General features: G+C 44.8%; 1 protein-coding gene across 1 annotated transcript in view; it reads left to right on the top strand.

Moving 5' to 3' along the window:
- Nucleotides 1–21,924, top strand: part of LOC114297591 (putative zinc transporter At3g08650) — a 74,234-nt gene extending 52,310 nt beyond the window's left edge. The window contains exons 7-10 of the mRNA XM_082918934.1: nucleotides 11,277–11,374; nucleotides 11,780–12,463; nucleotides 19,277–19,281; nucleotides 21,680–21,924. Coding sequence (XP_082775060.1) covers nucleotides 11,277–11,374; nucleotides 11,780–12,463; nucleotides 19,277–19,281; nucleotides 21,680–21,804 — 912 coding nt within the window. The 3' untranslated portion in view covers nucleotides 21,805–21,924. The remainder of the gene's footprint in view (nucleotides 1–11,276; nucleotides 11,375–11,779; nucleotides 12,464–19,276; nucleotides 19,282–21,679) is intronic.
- Nucleotides 21,925–25,095: the final 3,171 nt, after the last annotated feature.

The following is a 25,095-nucleotide window of genomic DNA, read 5'->3' as shown; positions in this document are numbered from 1 at the left end:
CATAATACAACAGAGCATAACCAACAAGTGTAATGCACACACATAAACTATCAAGATACATAAGCAATGTGTTAAAGTATATGAACACATAGGTGTGTGGAGTACATCCCCTATCTCCTCCCACACACTGGAGTACATCACCTATCTTCTCCCTAACAATTATACATATATAATGTATCATAGCACTTTATTACATACAATGTTCAATCAACACCAGTGTAATGCAAACACAACAATTCAATACAACAATGTTATCCTCCACCAATGACCAAGGACAAAACCTCTAGATGCATGTATTTAGTACACCTATTAGAAGACTCAACTATCATGAGATCTTAAACCCAACAACAACGCTAGTACGATAAGTAAAGGTGAAACCCCAAATATGGGTATTCAACACTCATGACATAATAGTTCAATTTCCATATTCATTTTCCGAGACTCACATAGAGTTAACATTTCATTTTCCATTTTCAAGGTCAACTTTCATAAACTTTCCAAGTCAACATGTTACACCACTTATTCCCAAAAACACTTTTCCCATTCACAAAACCAACTCCACTCTTTTTATTTTACAAAACTAATTCCATGGATAATAAGGTCATAATCCAACTTGGTTCAATACATTTATTTCAAAACAACCCCAAAGCCATAGTTAATCCCTTAGGCATTAACACCTTCATTCAACTCATATTAACAATAGTAACTTACGATTATTGTTCAATCAACCTCCCTCTTTAATTTACCAAAACAAAATATAATTTAGGATTTTCTCCTCTTTCAACAATATCATGCTATATTACCTCCCAAATAGTCCAAATAACCAACAATGATAACAAATTCGTTCTCAAACAACCAACCCTAAGTTCCCTTACATGAATTTCAAAGAAATCCAACATGGATATGATTTTCATGCAATACAAATTTACCACATGTCTATCTATAGACGGAGTATTGAAAAAGGAACAAAGAAATCCCTACCTCAAATGAAGAACCCAGGGGAAAGAAGAGCCAAACTCAGAAGTGCTCCAATCCCAAAGTTTTTCAGATCAAAACGAAGCCCACGCAACCCTCTATCTTTCTTACAAAGAGATTAGGGTAGGAACACCCAAGAACTAGATCAATCCCTAGAGAGAAGGTGAGTGTAGAGAGAGAGTGTGTCGAATCTAGGGTTTTGAGACAAAAAGGAAATCAAAAAGTGAAGAAGAAGCTGCTGCTGCGAACTGATATATACGTTCCTCGCTCGAGCGAAGGAGTGGTTGCTTGAGCGACCAGACACAAAGAAACCTCGCTCGAGCGCACAAAGCCTCACTCGAGTGAACAACACGAAGCTTTAGGTCTGCAACCCAGAAGCACGCTCGAGCGAAGAAACGCTCGCTCGAGCGAAGAAGCCCAAAACATACAATTCGCTCGCTCGCTCGAGCCAAGGTTGCGTCTGAGCAAAACCTGAAGACACGAAAAGCTCGCTCGAGCGTACAAACCCTCGCTCGAGTGAAGAAGCAACAACACAAGGCTCGCTCGAGCGACAAAGTCCTGGCTCGAGCGAAGAGGCTAAAAACTAGACAACAACCATATGCTTCCAATCACAACCAACCTGAAACGAACTTGCCCAAAACATCCTATAACTCAAATACAAAGTATTGAAGGATGGAAACAAACTAAATACAACAACCCACATCTACGGAACCAAGTCCGGAATACAATACTCAATGGAGGGAAAACCGGGATCGCTATAACCTCCCCTCCTTAAAGAATTTCGTCCCCGAAATTAAGGAAACGCCAAAACACAAGGCCAACTGATCACAAAGCACCCAACACCCGAGCACTTAGGAAAAAAAAAAAACTATGCTCACAACAAAGCTCCGGTTAACTCTCACAAAAAAAAGGCTTATCAAGGAAACACGTTCCAAAAGACAACACTCAGGCACAAAAGCTCCAACAAAACCAAACCCTTCTCGAAACCAATCACTAACATTCAACTAGCGCTTCAAGCTAAGTCACTAATCAACAATCATAATTCCCAACAAAACGACCAAAGCAAGTCTTTTGTATAAATATAAAGAAAATCATTTTCTTGTTCGTGAGACATTTCTCAAAGATAGTCAAACTTTCAATGTTGGCATTCCGAAATAAGTCTTGCATTTTCCATGCGAAACTCAAAAGTTTTGTAAACATTTTTCACAAGCACGGTGTTATCTTAAACACATAATCATCCTCTGTTTATTTGCCAAAAACTATTCATTTGGAATTTCCTCATAACATTAACATTAAATCAAATTCCCAACATTTTCCTTTTAACTACGCCCTTAGAAGGCCATAACACTAGGAAGAATTTGTTTTCTATTCCTTTTTTTTTAAAATAACACTAGCAACATCCATCACTCACACAGCGATGCCACAACCAACACATAACATAACATTTCTATAATGATAGTTAATAGAAATAAACACTTTGCTATCAACACATAAGGCATAAGAAATTCATGGTTTTGCAATTTCATGCCATCTTCCTCTACTTGACCAATTTAAGATCATAAATATGGCTCAGAACCTGGCCGAACAATTGAATGAGACTACAGCTCACAAATAAACATTTCAATGCTACAGTTGATACACATAATTGCTGTATCAATAGAGTTCATCCCCCATCTTCTCCCAAGCAAAGGTACATATAAAAGATGTATTTAAACACTTATCATATACAATGATCAATCAATACACAGATTTGCTGTATTATTCTAACCGTCAAATTCAATGATAGAACACGTTCGATTAGTTTCAGTTTTCCCTAATCAACATACAATGTCTACAGCAATCAAAACTATCCTCAAGGTGACCAATGCCAACCCAAAACCCGATGCTAACAAGCTGACTAATCAACTCAATAAACCACCACACTCAGTAAACCACACACTGGTGTGCCACTCAACACCATTTACCTCAAACACGGAGTTCCTTACACAAACCCCAAATGAAATCTCACCAGACTTCTCAAGATTGAATCACACCGTCACTATTTCTAAGGGAATCACCACCCCCCATGGCTACATAGCAAGCCTGCCCATCTCCTCAACTCAAGACCGACATGGTTAACCCCAATCACACAAACCCGAACACGAAAGACAATTTTGATCAAATATACTCTCATTACCCGAGAACACAATCTATTCTTCCTTTCAAAGAATACTGCCAACATCCACTCATGAAATTCTCCTCCTACTCACAAACCATACCTAAAAACCAATAACACCACTAGTTCATCTCACCCACACATAATCACCAACCGATAACAAGTCGCAATACGAACACTACCCACGTACATGACCGATGGGATCACAATGAGTTCACTAATTAGCATAACCCAAGACACTAAACGATATACTGGTACCATTCCTACTATCCCGAAATACAAATCTCACATTCCCTCGAACATTCTCACATAACTTTGCCAATACCACACAACTCTCAAAACCATCAAACCAATCACATTCACCTACGGATTCCCCGTTCTTAACAAACAACTTTTAAACTGAACAAGGCTCACAGGCCATCACATAGCTATCTCATAATTCAGTACCAAGCATACAACAATACTAGGATCATCGATCACATTGACAGCTTCTCAATATAAATAAAAGAAGGTTCGAGATTCCATGCATGCCCCAATATATGAGGATTAAACAAACAACAACATGCATACAAAAGCATTACATAATCATGATGCCTCAGCATCCTACAATACACCGATCAACAACAAAATGATTCACATATTACATCACCGGTCAACAATACAAAAGTCCCCCTCCAGGGTAGTACTATAGGGTTAGCTAATAAGTCGCCCCTTGCAAGGCTCTCAAAGCCTGGCCTGCACGTTTCTGGTACCGATAACGTCCCTGATTGGATGAGTACAACTGAGTCTGACTAGGTTTTGAAACACTTGCAGAATTCACACGCAAAAGGGCAAAAACATCTAACATGACCCAGCTAACCACAAACAAAACAACCAACAGACCCCCTATTCTGAGACTGGTCTGAAATCTGAACCTCCCTGGACCTCTCAACAGAAGAGTCTGAAATCCCTGGCGAAGAAAAAGATTTAGCCTGGGACTGAGCATGTTTTGGCCTCCACCCCTTACTGAGCCTAGAGGGCTTATGAACCGTAGGAGTTACCGAGATGGCTCCTCCCTAACTTGACCAGTACTCACAACCATGGCCTCCACATGGGCCGTTGCCTCGACTAGACTATAATAATCCTTCCAAAAGGATCCAGCTACCTTCTCCCGAATACCGAAACACAATCGACTTTCAAACTCATAACAACGACGCTCCTCTGTTGCCACTAACTCTGGAACAAACCTTGACAAACTGGTAAACCGCATCTCGAACTGTGCCATAGGAGTAGCATCCTGATGCAACTCAACAAACTGTTCCCTCAACCTTTCCCGAGCAGAAAGAGGGAAATACTTGGCCCAAAAGGCCTCAGTAAAAGCAACCCACGTGCCACCTACAGTATTCTTAACATACTTCCACCAATAACTCGTGTGTCCCTTTAATTGAAAAGTCGCCAAAGAAACCCTCAACTCCTCATCTTCGACTCTGAGCATATCAAGAGTCTTGGTAATCTGCTCTAACCAACTCTCTGCCTCCAACGGTTTGGCCTCCCCAACAAACTCTGGTGGGCTGGAGCGAAAAAACTCCTTAGCAAGCTTGAGGGCACGCCCGCTGCCACCCTCAGTACGAGCTAGGGCGTCCTGCACTGCTCTCACAATCTCGCGTGCAACGTCCTCGCCGACAGCCGATGCTACAACGACGGTTGTTAAAGGAACTACTGTGCTTCTCCTGGCACTCCTACTACTCACCTGACCTCTACTCCCTCGTGTAGACATCCTATAAAATCCAAAGAAGAAAACCACGCTTAGTGCACAACACAATAGCCTTCTCCGATGCACACATTTGCTACTATTAAGTCACAATACGCACTTAGTCTCAAAACATACATTTCCATTGCATATAAACATCTAAACATTTAAACACATAATCGAATCAAGTCCATAAAGATAGCCACTCATCCCGGAACTCTCAAGGAATTCCTATCAGAAACCACGTTGATCAGGCGTGTTTCCCAGAGGACCTCAAAACAAGTTCACCGGCTATGAGTATTATCTAGAAAACTTAATCCCATGCTCATATAAATGCAACATACAAGTCCTAACATTCATGTTAACTATATGCAACGTCCTCACTACACGTAGCAAACCCACTATGGTAGAAACCACTTCCCACGAGCCCAAAGTATTCAAACCCGGCTCGCTCTGATACCAAGTTGTCATGCCCCACTTTTTATTACTCGAAATCATTACCAAATCCATTAATTCACTTCAAGTTCAGAGACAACATGCGGAAATAAACTCAAATATTCGACTAGTAGAATTAAATAGTAATTCTCTCATTCGAATGCAAATTACATACAACATGAGCATTCTAAATAAACTGGCCGTAGGCTTACAATCATTAAAGAATCAAAAGAAGGGTGTAACCTTTTTACAACAATGGCACTTCGCCAACACAAAAGAGGCCCCGTGGCCAACAAATAAAAAGATCCAAATCTCGTATCACATCCTGACTATCACCTGAAAAAGATTCAACAATGTAGGATGAACATATAGTCCAATAGGGATCTCAACATGATCCTCAACAATAACAACTTACAGATAGCTATGATCATGAATGCTCAATCTCATACTAGAATACTAATGTGGCAGTTTATACAAAAATATACATAAGTATGAACTTTTCTCAAAAACAGCCATTTCATTCAACGCTATAAGCGATTCGTCTTTTTTTTTTTTTTCATTATCCCTGGTTACCAAACTTTTATAACAATAACAACATCTTAGAAAACAATTTCACTAAGCCCACTACCTGTCTCCCATTTTCCATACTTACAACAGATTTTTCCCTTTTTCAAAACATACTTTCAAATACCCAATTTTCCTTCACACTTTCCTAAAATCTCACAATGGCATTTTGGCTTGTTCCCAACACATTCATATCTATACATGCATGCCTTTAAAAAAAAGGAGATAACAAATCATCAACATGTATATAATCAACAAATGAGACAACTCGGCCCTCCAAAGCTATAACCATCGCAATACATGATATACTTAGATACACTAAGACAATAACAATAAAACTCTACTCTACCGGCTAAGTCAGTTCTCCAGGCGCTAGCTGGAAGGTGACGGTACCTCTGATTATAAGCGCAGTCAGTTCTCTAGGCGCTAGGTGAAAGGTAACGGTACCTCTGATTATAAGCGCAATGTATAACACCAATAATCATAATACAACAGAGCATAACCAATTACCTCTGATTATAAGCGCAATGTATAACACCAATAATCATAATACAACAGAGCATAACCAACAAGTGAAATGCACACACATAAACTATCAAGATACATAAGCAATGTGTTAAAGTATATGAACAAATAGGTATGTGGAGTACATCCCCTATCTCCTCCCCCACACTGGAGTACATCACCTATCTCCTCCCTAACAATTATACATATATAATGTATCATAACACTTCATTACATACAATGTTCAATCAACACCGGTGTAATGCAAACACAACAATTCAATACAATAATGTCATCCTCTACCGATGACCAAGGACAAAACCTCTAGATGCATGTATTCAGCACACCTATTAGAAGACTCAACTATCATGAGATCTTAAACCCAACAACAACGCTAGTACGATAGGTAAAGGTAAAACCCCAAATGTGGGTATTCAACACTCATGACATAATAGTTCAATTTCCATATTCATTTTCCGAGACTCACATAGAGTTAACATTTCATTTTCCATTTTCAAGGTCAACATTCATAAACTTTCCAAGTCAACATGTTACACCACTTATTCCCAAAAACACTTTTTCCATTCACAAAACCAACTACATTCTTTTTATTTTACAAAACTAATTCCATGGATAATAAGGTCATAATCCAACTCGGTTCAATACATTCATTTCAAAACAACCCCAAAGCCATAGTTAATCCCTTAGGCATTAACACCTTCACCCAACTCATATTAACAATAGTAACTTACGATTATTGTTCAATCAACCTCCCTCTTTAATTTACCAAAACAAAATATAATTTAGGGTTTTCTCCTCTTTCAACAATATCATGCTATATTACCTCCCAAATAGTCCAAATAACCAACAATGATAACAAATTCGTTCTCAAACAACCAACCCTAAGTTCCCTTACATGAATTTCAAAGAAATCCAACATGGATATGATTTTCATGCAATACAAATTTACCACATGTCTATTTATAGACGGAGTATTGAAAAAGGAACAAAGAAATCCCTACCTCAAATGAAGAACCCAAGGGAAAGAAGAGCCAAACTCAGAAGTGCTCCAATCCCAAAGTTTTTCAGATCAAAACGAAGCCCATGTAACCCTCTATCTTTCTTACAAAGAGATTAGGGTAGGAACACCCAAGAACTAGATCAATCCCTAGAGAGAAGGTGAGTGTAGAGAGAGAGTGTGTTGAATCTAGGGTTTTGAGACAAAAGGGAAATCAAAAAGTGAAGAAGAAGCTGCTGCTGTGAACTGATATATACGTTCCTCCCTCGAGCGAAGGAGTGGTTGCTCGAGCGACCAGACACAAAGAAACCTCGCTCGAGCGCATCATTGTCATTGTAGTTCTTTTCCTAGTCGTAGTGTTAGTCATGTGTCTGAGTCGTTTACTCTTGTCCATACAGCTATTTGGGGTCCTTCTAGAACTCCTACTGTTAATGGTTTCTTTTATTTTGTTATTTTTGTAGATGATTACTCTCGGATGACTTGGTTGTTTTTAATGAAACAAAGATCTGATTTACCTTCCATCGTCTCTAAGTTTTATAATGAAATCTTTACTCAATTTGGCAAGCTTATTAAGATATTTCGGTCTGATAATGCCTTAGAATATGTGCAATTTATTGTAACTACCTTTTGTGATACCCATGGTATTATCCATCAAACTAGTTGTTCTCATACATCCCCTTAAAATGGTGTTGCAGAGCAAAAACATTGCCATTTGTTAGATGTTACTCGTGCACTAATGTTTCATATGCATGTCCCCAAACAGTTTTGGGGCGATGCAGTTCTCACCGCTTGTTTGCTTATCAATAGCATGCCCTCTAGTGTTGTCCACCAATCTCCTTATTCTTTGTTATATCCCACAACATCTCCTTTTTCCTTGCCTTCTCGCACTTTTGGTTGTGTGGCCTTTGTCCATGTTCTTGACCCTAGTTTGGATAAGTAATCTCCTAGAGCACGCAAGTGTGTGTTCTTAGGCTATTCTTGCACTTAGAAAAGGTATCGTTGTTATCATCTTGAGTCATGTCGCTACTTTGTCGGTGCTGATGTTATTTTTTTCGAGTCTACTCCATTTTTTTTTTCCTCTGGGCAACAGTTATCCACTGATCTTCTCTCTTATTGTTCCTGGGAGCCAGCCTCTCTCACTCATACTCTTCCCATTTATGCTCCTTCTATATCCACCCCTATATCTGCTACCTCTCCTCTCACTTCTACCCCTCCTTTGCAGGTTTATCACTGATTTCAAGCTCGTCGTATTGTATCTTATGGTCTAACCAGTTCATCTCCTTCGTTTGAGATCCCTGTTCCACCTGCTGATATGCCATCGGATGACCTTTTTATTGCACTCCGCAAAGGTAAACGAACTTGCACTCAACATTCTATTGCTAATTTCGTTTCTTGTGATCACCTCTCTCCTAGTCTTCACTCTTTTGCTTGTAGCTTGTCTAGTATTTCCATTTCCCGCTCTTATCAGTATGCTATGTCTATCTCCGGTTAGAAGCATGCCATGGATGAGGAAATGCATGCTCTTCGTTAGAATCAAACGTGAGAACTTACCCCTTTGCTGTCTAGCAAATCTATTGTGGGTTGTCGTTGGATTTATACTGTTAAGTATCTTCCTGATGGAACTGTTGTGCGACTTAAGGCTCGCCTGGTAGCTAAAGGCTACACCCAGACCTATGGTGTTGATTACTTGGAGACCTTCTCTCCTGTGGCTCATCTTAACTCTGTTCGGATTCTTCTCTCTGTTACAGTAATAAGTCTTGGCCTTTATACCAACTTGATATCAAGAATGCATTTCTTCATGGTGATCTCCAAAAGGAGGTCTATATGGATCTGCCCCTGGCTATGTTGTTCCCAGCCAAGAGCATCTTGTTTGCTGATTGCAGAAGGCCTTGTATGGTCTTAAGCAGTCCCCTCATGCCTGGTTTAATCGCCTTAGTGCTGTTGTGCTTGCCTATGGATTTCACTATTCTACCTTTGATCACTCTGTTTTTATTCACCACTCATCTACTGGGAGTATTGTTCTTATTGTCCATGTGGATGACATCATCATTTCAAGGAGTGACTCCAATGGTATTGCTGATTTGAAGCAGTATTTGGGACAACAATTTCACACCAAAGACTTGGGCCATCTTCAGTATTTTCTTGGGATTAAAGTTGTCCGCTCTTCTCAGGGCTTGTTTCTTTCTCAACGGAAGTATGTTCTTGATTTTCTTACTGAGACTGGCCTCTTAGGCACTCGCCCCAGTAATACCTCCATGGATTCTAGTGTCAAGCTTGACGGTGACACTGGAGACTTATTTCCCGATATTGGTCGTTATCGTTGGTTGGTTGGGAAGTTGATCTATCTCACTGTCACTTGTCCCGATATTACCTACGCCGTGGGTGTGGTTAGTCAGTTCATGCATGCTCCCCGCTAACCCCATTTTGTGGCTGTATGTCGTATCTTGCAATACTTGAAGAGTGCTCCAAGTCGGGGTTTGCTCTATCGTCCATCTTCTTCTTTGTCTGTCGCTGGCTTTAGTGATGTTGATTGGGCTGGTAATAAGACTGACCGACGTTCCACCTCGGGCTGTTGTACTTTTGCTGGTGGTGATGTTGTTACTTGGCGTAGCAAGAAACAGCTGTTGTTGCTCGTTCTAGTGCCGAGGCTGAGTATCGTGCCATGGCTCATACTGCTTCTGAGATGCTTTGGGTTCAGTCTCTTCTCCAAGATTTTGGCTTTTCTGTTCCTACTCCTATGAGCATGTCTTGTGACAATCAAGCTACTATCTTCATTGCCAATAATCCCGTGTTTCATGAATGCCCCAAACATATAGAAGTTGATTGCCATTTTATTTGTGATCTCTTACTCCGCAAGCAACTTGTAACTCCTTATGTTCGTTCTGCAGATCAATTGGGTGATATTCTAACCAAGCCGTTGGCTCGGTCTTCGTTTCATTGTTTATCCGTCAAGCTGGGCATGTTCAATCTCTATGCTCTAGCTTGAGGGGGAGTGTTAGAATACTTATTTTTGTTCTTTTGTTCTCTTGTTAATATTTACATAAGTTGAGAATATGATGGTCATATTGCTATGTTAGGGTTTGCATATATATATTTGGCTGATGTAAAGTTGAGAAACAATGATTATTCAATATATATATAATTACTCTTTATTCTTCTTCTTCTTCCTCCTAAATCCCAACCCTAAATTCCTTCATTTTACAATCTAACTGTTTAGATAAATCTTGATGAATTGTCTTTTGCTTCTCATATTTTTCCTTTCTCATATATGTAACTTTCTTGTAAATTGTAACAGACACTAGTTGACAAACTCTGGAATTTTTCTGATTGTTATATAGTGCAATGCACCCAAGTGGATGAGTGTGTTGAATGGAATATTTGGTCAGAAGCATAAGATTTAGGGATTCCTGAGGATGATGAATTCTATTATGTAGCTAAAATGAAATGTAAATGGGGTTTTGAGGGAGGATAGTGAAGGACACCAGTGGTTATGGGACCCACTCATCTTAACAATAAATGAGGCATGAGATGTGTTATTTGAATTTGCAATGGTAACGGGTCATTTTTGTAACCTTCAAATTGATAGAGGATGTCCATGTGATATCTGCCAACTTAGATAGAGCATGTCATAGTCTCTAAAGTGCCAATATTGCCTGCTTCAGAAGAGAAAGGTATTTACTAGGTGATGTGCATTTGTGTGTGTGTGTGTGTGTGAGAGAGAGAGAGAGAGAAACAGAGAGAGAGATGCACAATTGGCAATACATCGCAAGAGAGAAGTTTTAAAGGACATGATTTGGTTCCCAATTCGTCACAATTTAGCTTTTTGAAGTTTTCATTCCAAATTTTTTATGCAATTTTTTTTTAAAATTTTTTTATTTGTGCGTGTGTGGCTATAGGAAGCCTGTCCATCCCATGTTGCATCAGCAGCCACGCTTTCGGTTGCATTTATGGAAGCTCTTAGTGCAGTCTTCCAAATTTTCAGCCACGGCTACAAGTAAGTTTCTCTCAATACTGAACTTATTCACCTTCAGAATGTGTCAGAACTATTTTTCTGAACGTGATGTATTATATTCTTGCCCCAGTACACCTTCTAAGATGGCATATATCATAAATTACTTGCTTTATTCTGCTGGAAGTGTATACTCCTTACTCTTTCTATAAAGGTGCCAGTACTTTATTGCCAGCTATACTTTTTCCGTGAAGATAGCATAATCACACTGTCAATAAAAGGGATAGCTTCCTGCCTAACTGTTGGGCTGCTAACGTACTGACCTCGAGTGTAGTACCAATATCTTTATCTAGCTACTACAAAGGCCACCTCACCCCTCCTAAAATTGGGAGTGTAACACTAGTCGCATTTCCATTATAATTAACTAGTTTTCAAATGTTTGAATTGCAGTTCAGAGGACGTCTCCGGCTTTTTCGTGTCTCTACTTTTTGGTCTTGGGCCGTTGCTCGGTGGCGTTGTTCTTGTTGCATCTTCTCTTGCTTTTTGGCTTCGGCATGCTCTTCTTACTAGTGTAGCCTCTGGCATTGCCTTTGTTCTTGCTGCCTGGCGACCATCACAGATACTTTTTTCTTCGAAGATGGGGTTTTTCCCCCTTTTCTTGCTGCTTGCATTGGGATCTGCATTTTCTTATATTGCAATTACAACCACTTTGAAGCTTACAGTTCGGAAAAAAACATCGGCTGATACCTTATCTGCAGTAACAGGCTTCTCCATGAGTGCCCTTACTCTTCAGTCGTTCTTGTCATGCGTTGCAGTTGCTTTTCATGCTCTGGTGGAGGGGCTTACATTAGGAGTGGCTGCCCCTAAAGCCTATGGGCTTGGACGTCACATGGTCCTTCCGGTCTCTCGGTACGGACTTCCTCGGGGTGCTGCCGTAGCCAGCTGCATCTTTGGGGCAACTGGCAGCTGGTATGGACCCCTTGTAGGCGCTGCAGTGATTGGGTTTGTGGGGCCATTATCTGCAATTGGAGCAATACTCGCAGGAATTGATTACAGTGGTTTGGACCATTTGATGGTGTTTGCATGTGGGGGATTAATCCCATGTTTTGGGAGCATTGTTAGGAGAGCAGTGAGGTTAGATACTGACGATGCTATCCGTACCGGGTGGATGGGTTGGGCTAGTCCAGGCTTTTCAAGTTCCGGTTTAGGGTGATGGTTCTGTCAAATGACCTGATGCAAGTCCAAAGGGGAACGTGGCAGTCCCCCAGTGAACCCTCCGGTGTGAGAATTAGTAGAGGAAGAAGGAAATGTGGAGAGGGAGAGATGGAGAGATAAAAAGCTTAACCTTCCTCTTGCCTTGCTATTCTTGCTTATATCCTTTGGTAATCATTTCATTGTCCCTTGTGACGTGCCCCCTTCCGTCGAAAGCCTGTGCCGTAGCTTACCTTGTTCAAGGTGAGGGGGCTCTGTTCCGACGGGGAGGTGTTGTCGTAATAAATGCTGTGATGGGATGCATTAATGGTGATGTGTTGTGGTAATAACTCTGCAGATCTTTGTCTGCTGATGTGGCCCGTGTTCCACCTGCCATGTGCCCGAATGCCATTGGCCCCCCATGCGTAGATGGCCTCCAGTTGTTCTGGGCTTTGCCAACCGGGTTATGCTATTGGTCCTAAGCGATGGGTTCGGGGTGGTTTGCTGTGGGCCGTATGCCTCGTGGGCCTATCCATGTCAGTAGTCCCCCATTTTCGAGTGCAGCTTTAGTTCAACGAAGGGAATAGTAATAAGGAAGGGAAGTTCGAACCGAGTGGAGAGGTCTATTGGAAGCCGGGCCGATCGCAAGGGTGACCGAATGGGAGAAGCTGACCGTGAGGGTGAGAGGGGTCGACCGTGAGGCGTGCTGACCGTGAGGGTGGCCGAGCGAGAGGGATCGACCGAGAGGCGTGCCGACCGCGAGGGTGGCCGAGCGAGAGGGGTCAACCGAGAGGCGTGCCGACCACGAGGGTGGCCGAACGGGAGGGGTCGACCGAAAGGTGTGCCGACCGCGAGAGTGGCCGAGCGGAGGGGGGCGACCGAGAGGCGTGCCGACCAGGACGGCGCGGGGCTCAAAAAGAGAAGGGGATGGTGGGGCCATGTGATGATTTGAAATGGAAAGGACAGGGGAAGGGGAGGGGACAGTGCATCGTGGCCATACACGTGGTAATATCGTGGGAAAGTGAAGCGTTGGAGCAGAAATGAAACGATAGGTCACGAGGGGGGTTTTGAAAAGGCGGTTTTTGGCGGTTGATTTGAAAGGTTTTGAAACGGGTGAAAATTAATGTGGATCCATGGAATACGGGTAAACCGTGGGTGTTTGGTATAATGCGTTTCACCTACCGTGTTACAAAAACTCAAAATATCCAAGTGTTAATTCCTTCACTGCGTACGACACACCTGTGTAGCACTCTCTCAACTCCCCTGCTCCTGCGTCAGAAGTGATTTGCAAGCAAACCCTAGAAATGGCACAAGAAGAAGTAGTGAATGTGAGGGTGGACCCGCTGGGGGATGATGATGCGGAGGAGTTAGCAGCGCGATACAGGACGGAGACACGGGTGGTGGGGGCGGAGGTGGGTGAATCGCAGGCGTCGGCCCTGATATTGGCTCCAAAGCCGCTAAGCCAGGTAGAGCCAGATCAGTGGCACACTAAGGCGGACAAATCCACACTCACGGCGGGGGATTTGGCGGTTATCAGGGAACGATACCAGATTCCGGCGGAGGTAGAGTTACTGCTGCCAACATCAAGGGAAAGGCCGTCTACTGCGAGGCCAGGGGAGTTTTCCCTGTACGAGGAGGCGCTAAAAGGTGGGCGGAGGTTGCTACTACCTCAAGTGGTGGTTGACGTGCTGAATCGCCTGGAGGTAGCGCCAGGGCAATTGATGCCCAATGCATGGAAGATTCTACTGGCCTGTGCGAGTGCGTGGCCTAAGGCGAATGGGGGGGAGGCCATGACGGTAGACGATTTCTTTTCATGTTACAAGGCGTCGGGGCAGCAGGAAACTTGGGTCACTCTACAGGCGGTGATGGGGAGGGGATTGGTGACGGGGCTGCCTACGTCGATCAAGGGGTGGCGGCCACGGTGGTTCTACGTGTCTGCTAATGGGGGGGTGGGGGTGCGCACCATCTGGAAGGTGCCAACCAAGTCGATGGAGTCGAGATTGGGGGCGATGGCGGAAGAGTGGGTAAAGAGGGTGAAGGAGTGGAAAGAGAAAGAGAAGGCCAAATGGGACGAGCTTGTCCAACTGTCTGCCTTGTTTAAGGCGGGGCTGGGACCGCAGCCGAAGGGCGGAGACCTCGGGTGGACAGAATTGGAGGCGAGGAGAATAGCTCAGGAGGTAGAGGATCGGGCCATTTTGGCCAAGGCCACGAAGTTGAAGGAAGCGCAAAGGGACCGACTGCCTCAACCGATCACGCGGGAGAGGATCTGACCGCGCCCAAGGCCGTTGGGGGAAAAAGACTTAAGCAGTTTTGAGCCGCGGCCGCCTCCTGTAGACCCTGTAAAAGAGCAGGCTAGAAAAGAGGGGGAGGCTCTGAAAAAGAAGAAGGACAAGAGGAGTGCCCCAGAGGAAGTCGCAGATGAGTCTGGGGCCAAGAGGGCTAAGGTGGCCCCAACTGAGGTGGAGGTCCCTGTGGCCAAGGACGCCCCAGAGGTAGTGGAGATCATCCCAACGGTGGAGGTTGTGGAGATTGCTCCAACAGTGCAAGTGGAGGCTAGGACGACTGAGGCGGTGCCGAGCGGGAGGGAACAGGTCCAGAAGGGGCCTGACCCCCAGGAAGGAGGGGTTCGTCTGGCGACGGGGATCTATCATGCGCGCGCGGTAGCTGGAAGGTTGGAGGGAGAAGGAGGCCCAGCCAAGGCGGGGGCAGACCGCCTGGTGAAGATTGTGGAAGAGACAGCTCTGCACGCGGCATCTGGATATAATGAGGCTGACCTGCTAAGGGGGTTATGCTCCGCCCAAATGGAGGTAACTACCTTGGCAGGGGCCCTCCTTAGGAAGGCAGGGGCTGCCAAGTTAAAGGCTGAGGAGGCCAAGGCCCAGTTGGCCAAATTGAAGAAGGACAGTGCCGACTGGAAGACTGCCCATGCCGATCTGCCAGCAGTCAAGTTGGAGCTGGAGGACACACGCCGTAAGGTCGTGTCGCTCGAGTTCCAACTGGCTGGTGAACAAAAAAAGTTGGAAGAGTCTGAAAGGGCCTGTGCCGTGGCGGTCGAACGGCATGAAGAGGCCATGACCAGCAATGAAGAGCTGGTCAGGCAAAAGGATGAAGCAGATTCCAGAATTGGGGATCTGTTGAAGGAGTTGGGGGAGGAGCGTGCCAAAGCAGAGGAGGAGAAGGGGAGGCTTCTGAGGGAGTGGAAAATGGAGAAGGCGAAGGTGGTGGCGGAACTGGAGAGTCTGAAGAAGGGGGTGGAAGAGGAGAAGGCGACGGTGGCTGCTGAAACGGGGGCCCTGCAAAGGGAGCTGGACGAGGAGAGGGCGAAGGCGGCGTCTGAGAGGGCGGCCTACCCTGATCTGTGCGTCGCAACAGTGGAGCAATATAAAGGGTCCCCCGAATTTCAGATGGTGGTAGACGCCGCTGTCGCCAGGAGTCTGGCTGGGCAAGAGTCTGGGGGGGTGGGCCCATCAAGGAAGACTGCTGGAGAGCTTAGTTTTGATGATTTTCAGAAGGGAACAGTTGGTGACCTCAACTTGGCTGTTTGCTTGGGGGTGACCGGGGGAAGAGAAGCATGGTTGAATCTGGAGATCTGCACAAAATTTTCTGTACTTCGCGTTATCGAATTGTTTGCAATTGTCAGAGATGATGGCTTGAGGGATGCCAAATCGGCAAATGATCGATTGCCAGATAAACCTGGTGGTGTTCCACTCGGTGATTGTGGCAAGGGGTTCAGCCTCGACCCACTTGGTGAAGTAATCAATGGCGACAATCGCGAACTTGGTCTGGCCTCGACCGGTGAGAAGTGGACCAACCAGGTCGATTCCCCACTTGGCAAACGGATAAGGGCTGCAGAGTGTGATTAACTCTGTAGGAGGAGCATGGGGGATGTTGGCAAAGCGTTGACATTTATCGCATTTGAGCACGAAGTCGGTCGCATCCTGATTAAGAGTTGGCCAAAAATACCCAGTACGGAGTATCTTCTGGGCAAGGGACCTGCCACCTGAGTGATTACCACAAATTCCCTCATGGATCTCCTGCATTACATAAGTTGCTTGAGTTGGATTGAGGCACTGTAGATATGGCCAGGAGAAACCGCGCTTGTACAATATACCGTCGACAATGACGTAATTGGACGCTCGGGATCGGACTTTGGCAGCCTGCTGCTGGTCATCTGGGAGTGCTCCTGTGGTCAAGAATAGGAGAATGTCGGATGCCCAAGGGATGGGTTCGTTTTGTATGTATTGTACAGCTTGCGGATCGGGTGAAATGGCTGGGTGGTGTAGATATTCGACGCGGACATCATGGCTGAGAGTAGGATGGTCAGCAGAGGCCAACTGAGCCATCTCATTTGCTTTGGAGTTTTCCGTCCGAGGAATGTGCCTGATGTGGAAGGTATTGAAGAGGCGAGCAAGGGGGAGTGCCAGGTCCCTGTAAGCTCGCATCGTGTCTTCCTTGGCATCAAAGTCCCCCGTCATCTGACCGACGACGAGTTGGGAGTCGCTGAATACTCGGAGGTAGCTAACCCCTATGTCCTTGGCAAGGTGGAGTCTTGCTATTAATGCCTCGTACTCGGCTTCATTGTTGCTTGCTTTAAACAAGAAACAGAGGGCACATTTGAAGTAGCCGCCCTCAGGGGAGGTGAGGATGAGGCCGGCACCACTTCCTTCTCTTCGGGACGAACCGTCGACATTGAGAGTCCAAGAATGAGGATCTTCTGGCTCTGTTGGAGTTGGTGGGGGCGGATGTGTAGTGGTCGGGGTCGGTTTGGTGAATTCCATGATGAAGTCAGCTACAGCCTGCCCCTTGATTGCTGTCCGAGGGCGGTAAGAGATGTCGAACTGGCTGAGTTCTACGGACCACTGCATCAGTCTACCTGAGAGTTCTGGTTGCTGCATGACCTTCTTCAGGGGCTGGTCGGTGAGGACCACTATGGAGTGGGCTTGGAAGTATGGGCGGAGTCGTCTGGAGGCAATGACCAAGGCCAGGGACAGTTTTTCCAGCAAGGGATAGTTCTGTTCCACGCCCCTGACAGCCCGACTGATGTAATAGACCGGCCGTTGGATTGAGCCATCTTCTCTGAGGAGAGCTGCACTGACTGCGGTTCCCGATACTGCTAGGTAGAGGAAGAGGGTTCGCCCGTGATTGCTTGGGAGAGAAGGGGGGGTTGGCCATGCATTGCTTTAACTGTTGGAAGGCCTCTTCGGATTCAACTGTCCATTCAAAAGTCTACCGAAGAACTTTGAAGAAGGGTAAGCACTTATCTGTCGCACGGGAAATGAAGCGGTTGAGGGCCGCCGCTCGGCCGGTGAGTCTCTGAACCTCTTTGACCGTCCTAGGCGACTGCATCTCAACTAAGGCCTTGATCTTCTCAGGGTTAGCTTCGATGCCACGCTGACTAACCATAAAGCCCAAAAATTTGCCAGACCCTACGCCGAAGGCGCACTTCTCTGGGATGAGCTTCATCTGGTACTTGCGCAAGGTGGCAAAGGTCTCACGTAAATCAGTGAGGTGATCGGAGGAGTATTTGCTTTTGACTAGCATGTTGTCGACGTAGACTTCCATATTCTGACCTATTTGGTGATGGAAAACGGCGTTAACCAGCCGCTGATAAGTGGCCCCAGCATTCTTCAATCCGAACGGCATTACACAGTAGTGGTAGGTACCTCGGTCGGTAATAAATGATGTGTGCTCCTGATCAGATGTGTGCATCAGGATTTGGTTGTACCCAGAGAAGGCATCCATGAAGTTGAGCATTTGATGACCGGCCGTGGCGTCGACCAGCAGATCTATGCGGGGAAGGGGGTAGCTGTCTTTGGGACAAGCTCGGTTCAGGTCAGAGTAGTCGACACAGAGTCGCCATTTGCCATTGTGTTTGCGGACGATGACCACGTTGGACAACCACCTAGGATAGTCCACATTTTTGATGAACTGGGCCTCGAGGAGTTTGTCAACTTCGGCCGCTATAAGAGTGTTGCGCTCCAGATGGAAAATGCGTTGCTTCTGGCGGTGGGGTCGAAAGTGGGGTTCGATGCTGAGGCGATGGGTTATGAAGGAGGGGTCGATGCCTGGCATGTCAGAATGGGTCCATGCGAATACATCTCTGTGCTCGGTCAGGAGAGCAGTAAGGTCGGCCTTGGCTTGGGAAGGTAATTGGCTGCCAATCTTGGCGATTTTGATTGGGTTGGTGGGATCAATGTTAACTTCAACAAGTTCCTCTATAGGTTCACCTCTGACCAGCTCGTCCTCGTCTCGGACGTCAAGCCCTTCGATGATCATGGCCTCTTTTAGCTTGACTTCTTTGAGTGAGGCGACATAACACTCCCTGGCCACTGTCTGTTCTCCTTTGACAGTTCCGACACCGAGATCGGTGGAAAATTTAATGGCAAGATGATATGTAGATGTGATGGCTTGGAAGGCGTTAAGGGCTGTGCGGCCAAGGATGATGTTGTAAGCTGAGGGGCAGTCGACCACAAGAAAGGTGGAGCAACTTAGTGGTCTGCCGCGGGTGCTCGCCGATGGTGATAGGTAGATCGATGGAGCCGATGGAGGTCACACGGTCGCCGGTGAAGCCGACCAGAAGGGTTTGGAGAGAAGACAAGCTTTCTTCTCCAATCTTGAGCTGGCGGAAGCAATTGAGGAAGATAATGTCTGAAGAGCTGCCGTTGTCTATGAGGACTCGTCTGACTTTGTAGTTGGAGAGGATGGCGGAAATGACAAGAGGGTCATCATGTGGGTAGCGGACTCCTGCACAATCAGTGTCGGTGAAGGTGATAGGTTCGATCCATTGTTTTGACTGTTTGGGAGGTCGGTCCACCGTCGCCACTGCTTTGTCTGAGCCCTGCCTGATTTTTTTGAGTTCTGCCTTCTAAGCCGAGCGGGATGGTCCCCCGCAAGCAAGGCCGCCTGAAATAACTCGGATTTCTCCGACTGGTGGAGGGGGATTACCAGGAGGCCGAGGCTGCGGTGGTGGGCGATCGTGGCCTTGGTTAGGTGGGGCTTGATTACGGGGTGGTGTTTGTCGGCGATTGTTCCTAGTGAGGTCGGTTCTTTGCCTCTGTGGAGGACGGGTGTCTGTGAATCGGCTGAGGCGGCCCTGGCGTATGAAGGTCTCGATCTGATCTTTGAGGTTAATACACTCGTCGGTGGTATTACCATGTTCTTGATGGAAACGGCAGTATTTGGACTAATCTTTTCGAGTGGAAGGGTTCCGTGAAGGTAGGGGCCACTTGAGGGGGTAGTCCCGCTGGATCTGATTGAGAACGTGCTCTATGGGGGAGTTAAGAGGTGTGTATCGCTCAAACCGACCGGGCGGTCGGGTCGGAGTCGACCGGTCGGCACGGGGGGGTCGGTCATTATAGTGGGGTGTTTGGCTATTATACTGGGCGGCTCTGTTTTCAGAGTCTTTCCTCTTGTCTCTAGGGATCGAATTTTTAGGGGTGGGCTCTTGCTGAGCGGCCAGGAAATCTTCAGCATTCATGTATTTCTGGGCTTTGGATAGTAGGGCTGCCATGGTGGTTGGAGGGTTTTTGGAGAGGGAGAAAAGGAAATCCGACGACCGCAGGCCGGCCATGAAAGCGGTGAGGATGACCTTGTCGTCATTCTCCGCTACTTGAAGGGCCTTGGTGTTGAAGCAGGTGACGAAGCTGCGGAGCGACTCCCCCTCAGTCTGACGAATGTTTAGGAGTTGGGTGGCTGGGCGTCTCTGACGCTGGGCCCCGATGAAGTGGCTCAGGAAAAAGTCACTGAGGTGTTGGAAGGTAGAGACGGAGCCCGCCGGTAACTGGCTAAACCACAATCGAGCTGATCCCTTTAGTGTCACTGGAAAAGCTCGACACATGATCTCGTCAGGGAAAGCATGGAGGATCATGAGGGTGCGGTAGGTTTCCAAATGGTCGACTGGGTCCGTCGTGCCATCGAAGGAGTTAATGGTAGGCATTTTGAACTTGGCAGGCAACAGTTTGTCGCGGATGGAGGCAACAAAAGGTGAGTTGGCGGTGGCTGAGGGCTTGTGCTGGATGTTCTGGATGACCCCTTGTAGTTGGAGTTTCATGGCTCGGAGTTCTGCGTCCCAGAGGGGAATGTTGTCGCCATGGTCAGTCAATAGGGGCTGGACACTGCTGGCTTCCCCCTCAGGGGCTAGTGGCATGACCGACGAGCGTGGAGGTGGGGGTGGTAGGCTCATATGTGGAGGAGGAGGGGGTTGTAGACCTTCTGGGTTGGGGAGGTTGGGGGGAGGGGGTTGGGGAGCAGTGTGGTCCGGGGTTCTTTCTTGGTTGGGTGGAATGTCTGGAGGTGGAGCAGGGAGATTTCTTTGGAGCAAAGCATTGATCAGGGCCTGGTTTTGCTCGACCATGCGGTTAATACTGTTAGTAACTGTGGTGGGTTGTTTGGATGGGAAGGGTCTGTTTGATGATCGGTGGTATTATGGTGGGAGGCCATGGACCTAGTCGTGACCATACACCTGGACGGGTGAGAGGAAAAAGGGTAATAGTGAGAAAGGAGGGCTCCGGCGATAGCGAACACAACTAGCGCACGAATAAACCACAAGTTTCCCACAGACGGCGCCAACTGATGATGTTATCCGTACCGGGTGGATGGGTCGGGCTGGTCCAGGCTCTTCAAGTTCCGGTTTAGGGTGATGATTCCGTCAAATGACCTGCATGCAAGTCCAAAGGGGAACGGGGCAGTCCCCCAGTGATAACTCCGGCGTGAGAATTAGTAAAGGAAGAAGGAAATGTGGAGAGGGAGAGATGGAGAGATAAAAAGCTTAACCTTCCTCTTGCCTTGCTATTCTTGCTTATATCCTTTGGTAATCATTTCATTGTCCTTTGTGACGTGCCCCCTTCCGCCGAAAGCCTGTGCCGTAGCTTATCTTGTTCAGGGTGAGGGGGCTCTGTTCCGACGGGGAGGTGTTGTCGTAATAAATGTTGTGATAGGATGCATTAATGGTGATGTGTTGTGGTAATAACTCTGCAGATCTTTGTCTGCTGATGTGGCCCGTGTTCCACCTGCCATGTGCCCGAATGCCATTGGCCCCCCATGCCTAGATGGCCTCCAGCTGTCCTGGGCTTTGCCAACCGAGTTATGCTATTGGTCCTAAGCGATAGGTTCGAGGTGGTTTGCTGTGGGCCGTATGCCTCGTGGGCCTATCCATGTCAGATACAAAGAAGGGAAGCTTTGGCCTCATGATGGGTTTAGGGTTCGCTACTGTGTGCCTAACATGCACTAAGTTGGTTTGCATGCACACTCCTTACTGCAACTCTGCACCAGAGGCTGTCAGATGATTTTACATCAGAGCTCACATTTGACTTGGTCACTGAAAAGGTGTAGTTGGAACACCCATGTGTTTTGTGTACAGAAAAAAAAAATGCTATGCTGGATAGGAGGACAAATTATGTAGGTCAGATTTATTATGCAGAGAGAGGAAATGGGTATAAATTTGATTTCAGCATTTGGTTTGTTAGTGCTGATGCCTCTCTACCATTCATCTGGCTGGCAATGGGCCTGCAGACCTAATTTCGTTTTGTATGCAGATAGCGTCAGGTGCAGACAGTAGATTGCAACTATCAGTTTAGAATTTCACCCTCAGGTGCAGTCAGTAGATTGCAACTTTCAGTTTAGAATTTCATGTGTGCTGAGTGTAAATTACCGCTTCTTAGTATAGCATAATTACTCATGGAATTTGTTGAACATAGTATTTAATAACCCAATGTGGTCAAACGGGAAATGACAATTTTGATAGAGCTTTTTTGTTATGAAACAGTGACAAACTGCAAATTTCAGTCTCAGAGTGTTAAGAAGGGGGTGATGCCAACAATGCAGTTTAGATAAATTATTTCTCTTTTTAATAAACTTAAATTTCAGTCTCAGAGTGTCAAGAAGGGGGTGATGCCAACAATGCAGTTTAGATAAATTATTTCTCTTTTTAATAAACTCCACTTACCCTAAAGTTGCGCCATTGCAGCAGAGCTCCTTATCAGGCATCTTCTGTTCTGTGCCTGTATCATTTCAGCAGTATAATAAAAAATATGGAACATTTTTGTGCAATTTGTAAAATAAAAAAAAATAAAAAAAAATAGAGTTGAGCAGCCCCAATTTTCTAGCCCATTTGTATCCCCAGAACGGCAAAAAAATAAAATATGAGAATTACAATCATGAGGTGCATAACTACATATATAAGAGGTAATCCAATTCAAAGCTCAACTCTCGTCGTCAAGCAAAGTCTGCTACCCAAGCAAAGTCTGCTACCCACCGTAGCCAGAAGGGGAGGGTACTTCACGTTCAAGTTCAATATGTCCATCTTTAAATTTCAACATGCTCAATATGTCCTATCTTGTCCGCAACAAAATCCGACCAAAGCAGAGTCAGTTACTGGCAGCTAAATTGGCAAAAGCTCTCGTCAAAAGCCAAAGTGAACCATCTCTGTTTTTCAAAGTTTATAAAATTCTCCATAAGATTCACCGAGAGGAACATAATATAAATTGAAAACTAAGATTTTCATTATGGAACCTCTTAAAACCCCATATAATAAAGCCCATAGAAAATAACTAGTTACTATTGTTTCTTCATTATAAATTGATATCATCGTTGATGAACTTGATATAGGGATTATTTTTGAGGGATTGAATATATATGATGAAATTATTAATCAGAAGAAGCATATTGAGTTTTAGGTTATGTTTGGCATGCGGTACTTTGGCTATTTTAGTCACAAAAAGATAAAATAGGTTAAAAAGATAATAAGATAAAATGTCACATCTAAACCATAATAATTTCATTTTTCTTTTACAAAAGTCAAAAAAGTCAAAAAACTCATCCCAAACGAGACTTTTTAGCCTCAGACTAAAATAGTCAAAAAGCCAAAAAGCTAAAAAGTTAACCCACATCCCAAACGAAGGCTTAAGTAATTAGGTACCTTAATTTTCAATTCACATTTGAGTAATCTATTATATAAGAAAAGGGTCTTTTTAACCACAGCTCTTGTGGAGACTCTAATATTTCAATCTAAATTTCTTAATTTTTTTATTTAAAAAAAAAACTCCCCACCCACCCTTTTTAAATAACCCTAAACCAATGAAGCACGGTACTCCATTTTTGGTGCCGTACAAGTATCGGGTACGTACCGGGTACGGGACGCGTACCGGTACGACTGCACGTGTACCGGGTATTGCCAAAGGGGATCCAGTACGTTTGGTACATTTGGGTACAGCATGGGTACGCCGTGGGTACGTTTCGGGTACACCGGGCAAAAAATCAAATTGCAAAGAAATTCAGGGTACCGAAGCAATTTTTTTATGCTCTTTATTAAAAAAAACAAAAAATAGAGGGTTATTTTGTAATATTAAAAATATATACAAACCTGGTTTATCGGGGCATCATAATCTTCAATCTCAGTTCTTCCTTCGAATCCTCATCCCTGCCAGCGAGTTCCTTGAGAGCAAGATGGAGAAAGCTAACTAAGGGCTTAAGGGTCTCGGAGGGTTTGGAGTGAAAGATTTCGAGGGTGAGGAGGGAATCGTGAAAAGGGAGGGAACGGGAGAAGACGAAGTGCTCGTTCTAGACGGGGCGGGTGGAGCCAAAGTCGTCGGACTTGGTGGCCAAACGGCGATCTGAATCCACCTAGAAGATCGCGTAGGGCTTCAGATCGTCGGACTTCTTACAATTTCTGCTGGTGGGTTGGGTTGATTTGCTATGTGAGAGAGAGAGAGAATGATTTGGTGCTGCAATTGTCTTCGTTGGAAGAGGAAACTGGTGCTGCAATTCTCTTTCTTTTATTTACACCCTCTCTCTCTCTCTGTCTATACAATATAATATAATTATACACTGACTTATCCTTTTGAATACACTGAGTCAGCACCACACACTGACTTATAATCCTATAATCCTTATAATCCTATGAATATGTGTATTTTTATTTTTCTTTCCTTTTATAACAAATTAGTGTCACTGACTTATCCATTTGAAGGGGGAAAAAAATTATAAAAAAAGTAATAATAATTTAGAATTTTATTTTAATAATAAATCAAACTTTTAACTTTTAATTATTTTAATTTTTAAAATGATATTAGTTATGACCATTTTTGTAGTCTTTTTTTTAGTTTTGATATTAAATTTTAATTTGTAGGTTAGATCTTTAACCACAATTATAAAAATAAAAATAAAAATAAAAATTATCGGCGTACCGCAGCCACACCGGTATCATACTTTTTTTAAATTTTGACATATCAATGTACCCGTACTCGCACTCGTACCGTACTCGTACCCGCACCCGTGCTTCATAGCCCTAAACCCTATCCTTTACTTACATTATTTTTTTCCTTTACGCCTCCACCGCCGCATCTTATTTCTCACTTCCACTTTTTCTGTGAGTAATCTTTCATCGACTTTATTGCTTTTCTTTTTGGCTTATTTTTTTAATGCTTGCTTTCATTGCTTTTCTTTTCATTTAATTTTTTAACGTTTGCTTTTCTTCTCAGCTATTTCTTTATTCAATTGACTTCCTTACTTCAACAGCCGTCTGACTTCATTACTTCAACAATCAGCTATTATTTTCCTGTAAGTAATCTTCAATTGAT

Source organism: Camellia sinensis, chromosome 3, assembly GCF_055761805.1.
Source record: "Camellia sinensis isolate YWXY chromosome 3, ASM5576180v1, whole genome shotgun sequence".
Taxonomy (NCBI): domain Eukaryota; kingdom Viridiplantae; phylum Streptophyta; class Magnoliopsida; order Ericales; family Theaceae; genus Camellia; species Camellia sinensis.
Note: the sequence above shows the minus strand (reverse complement) of the source record. Positions and strands in the feature narration are given on the sequence as shown.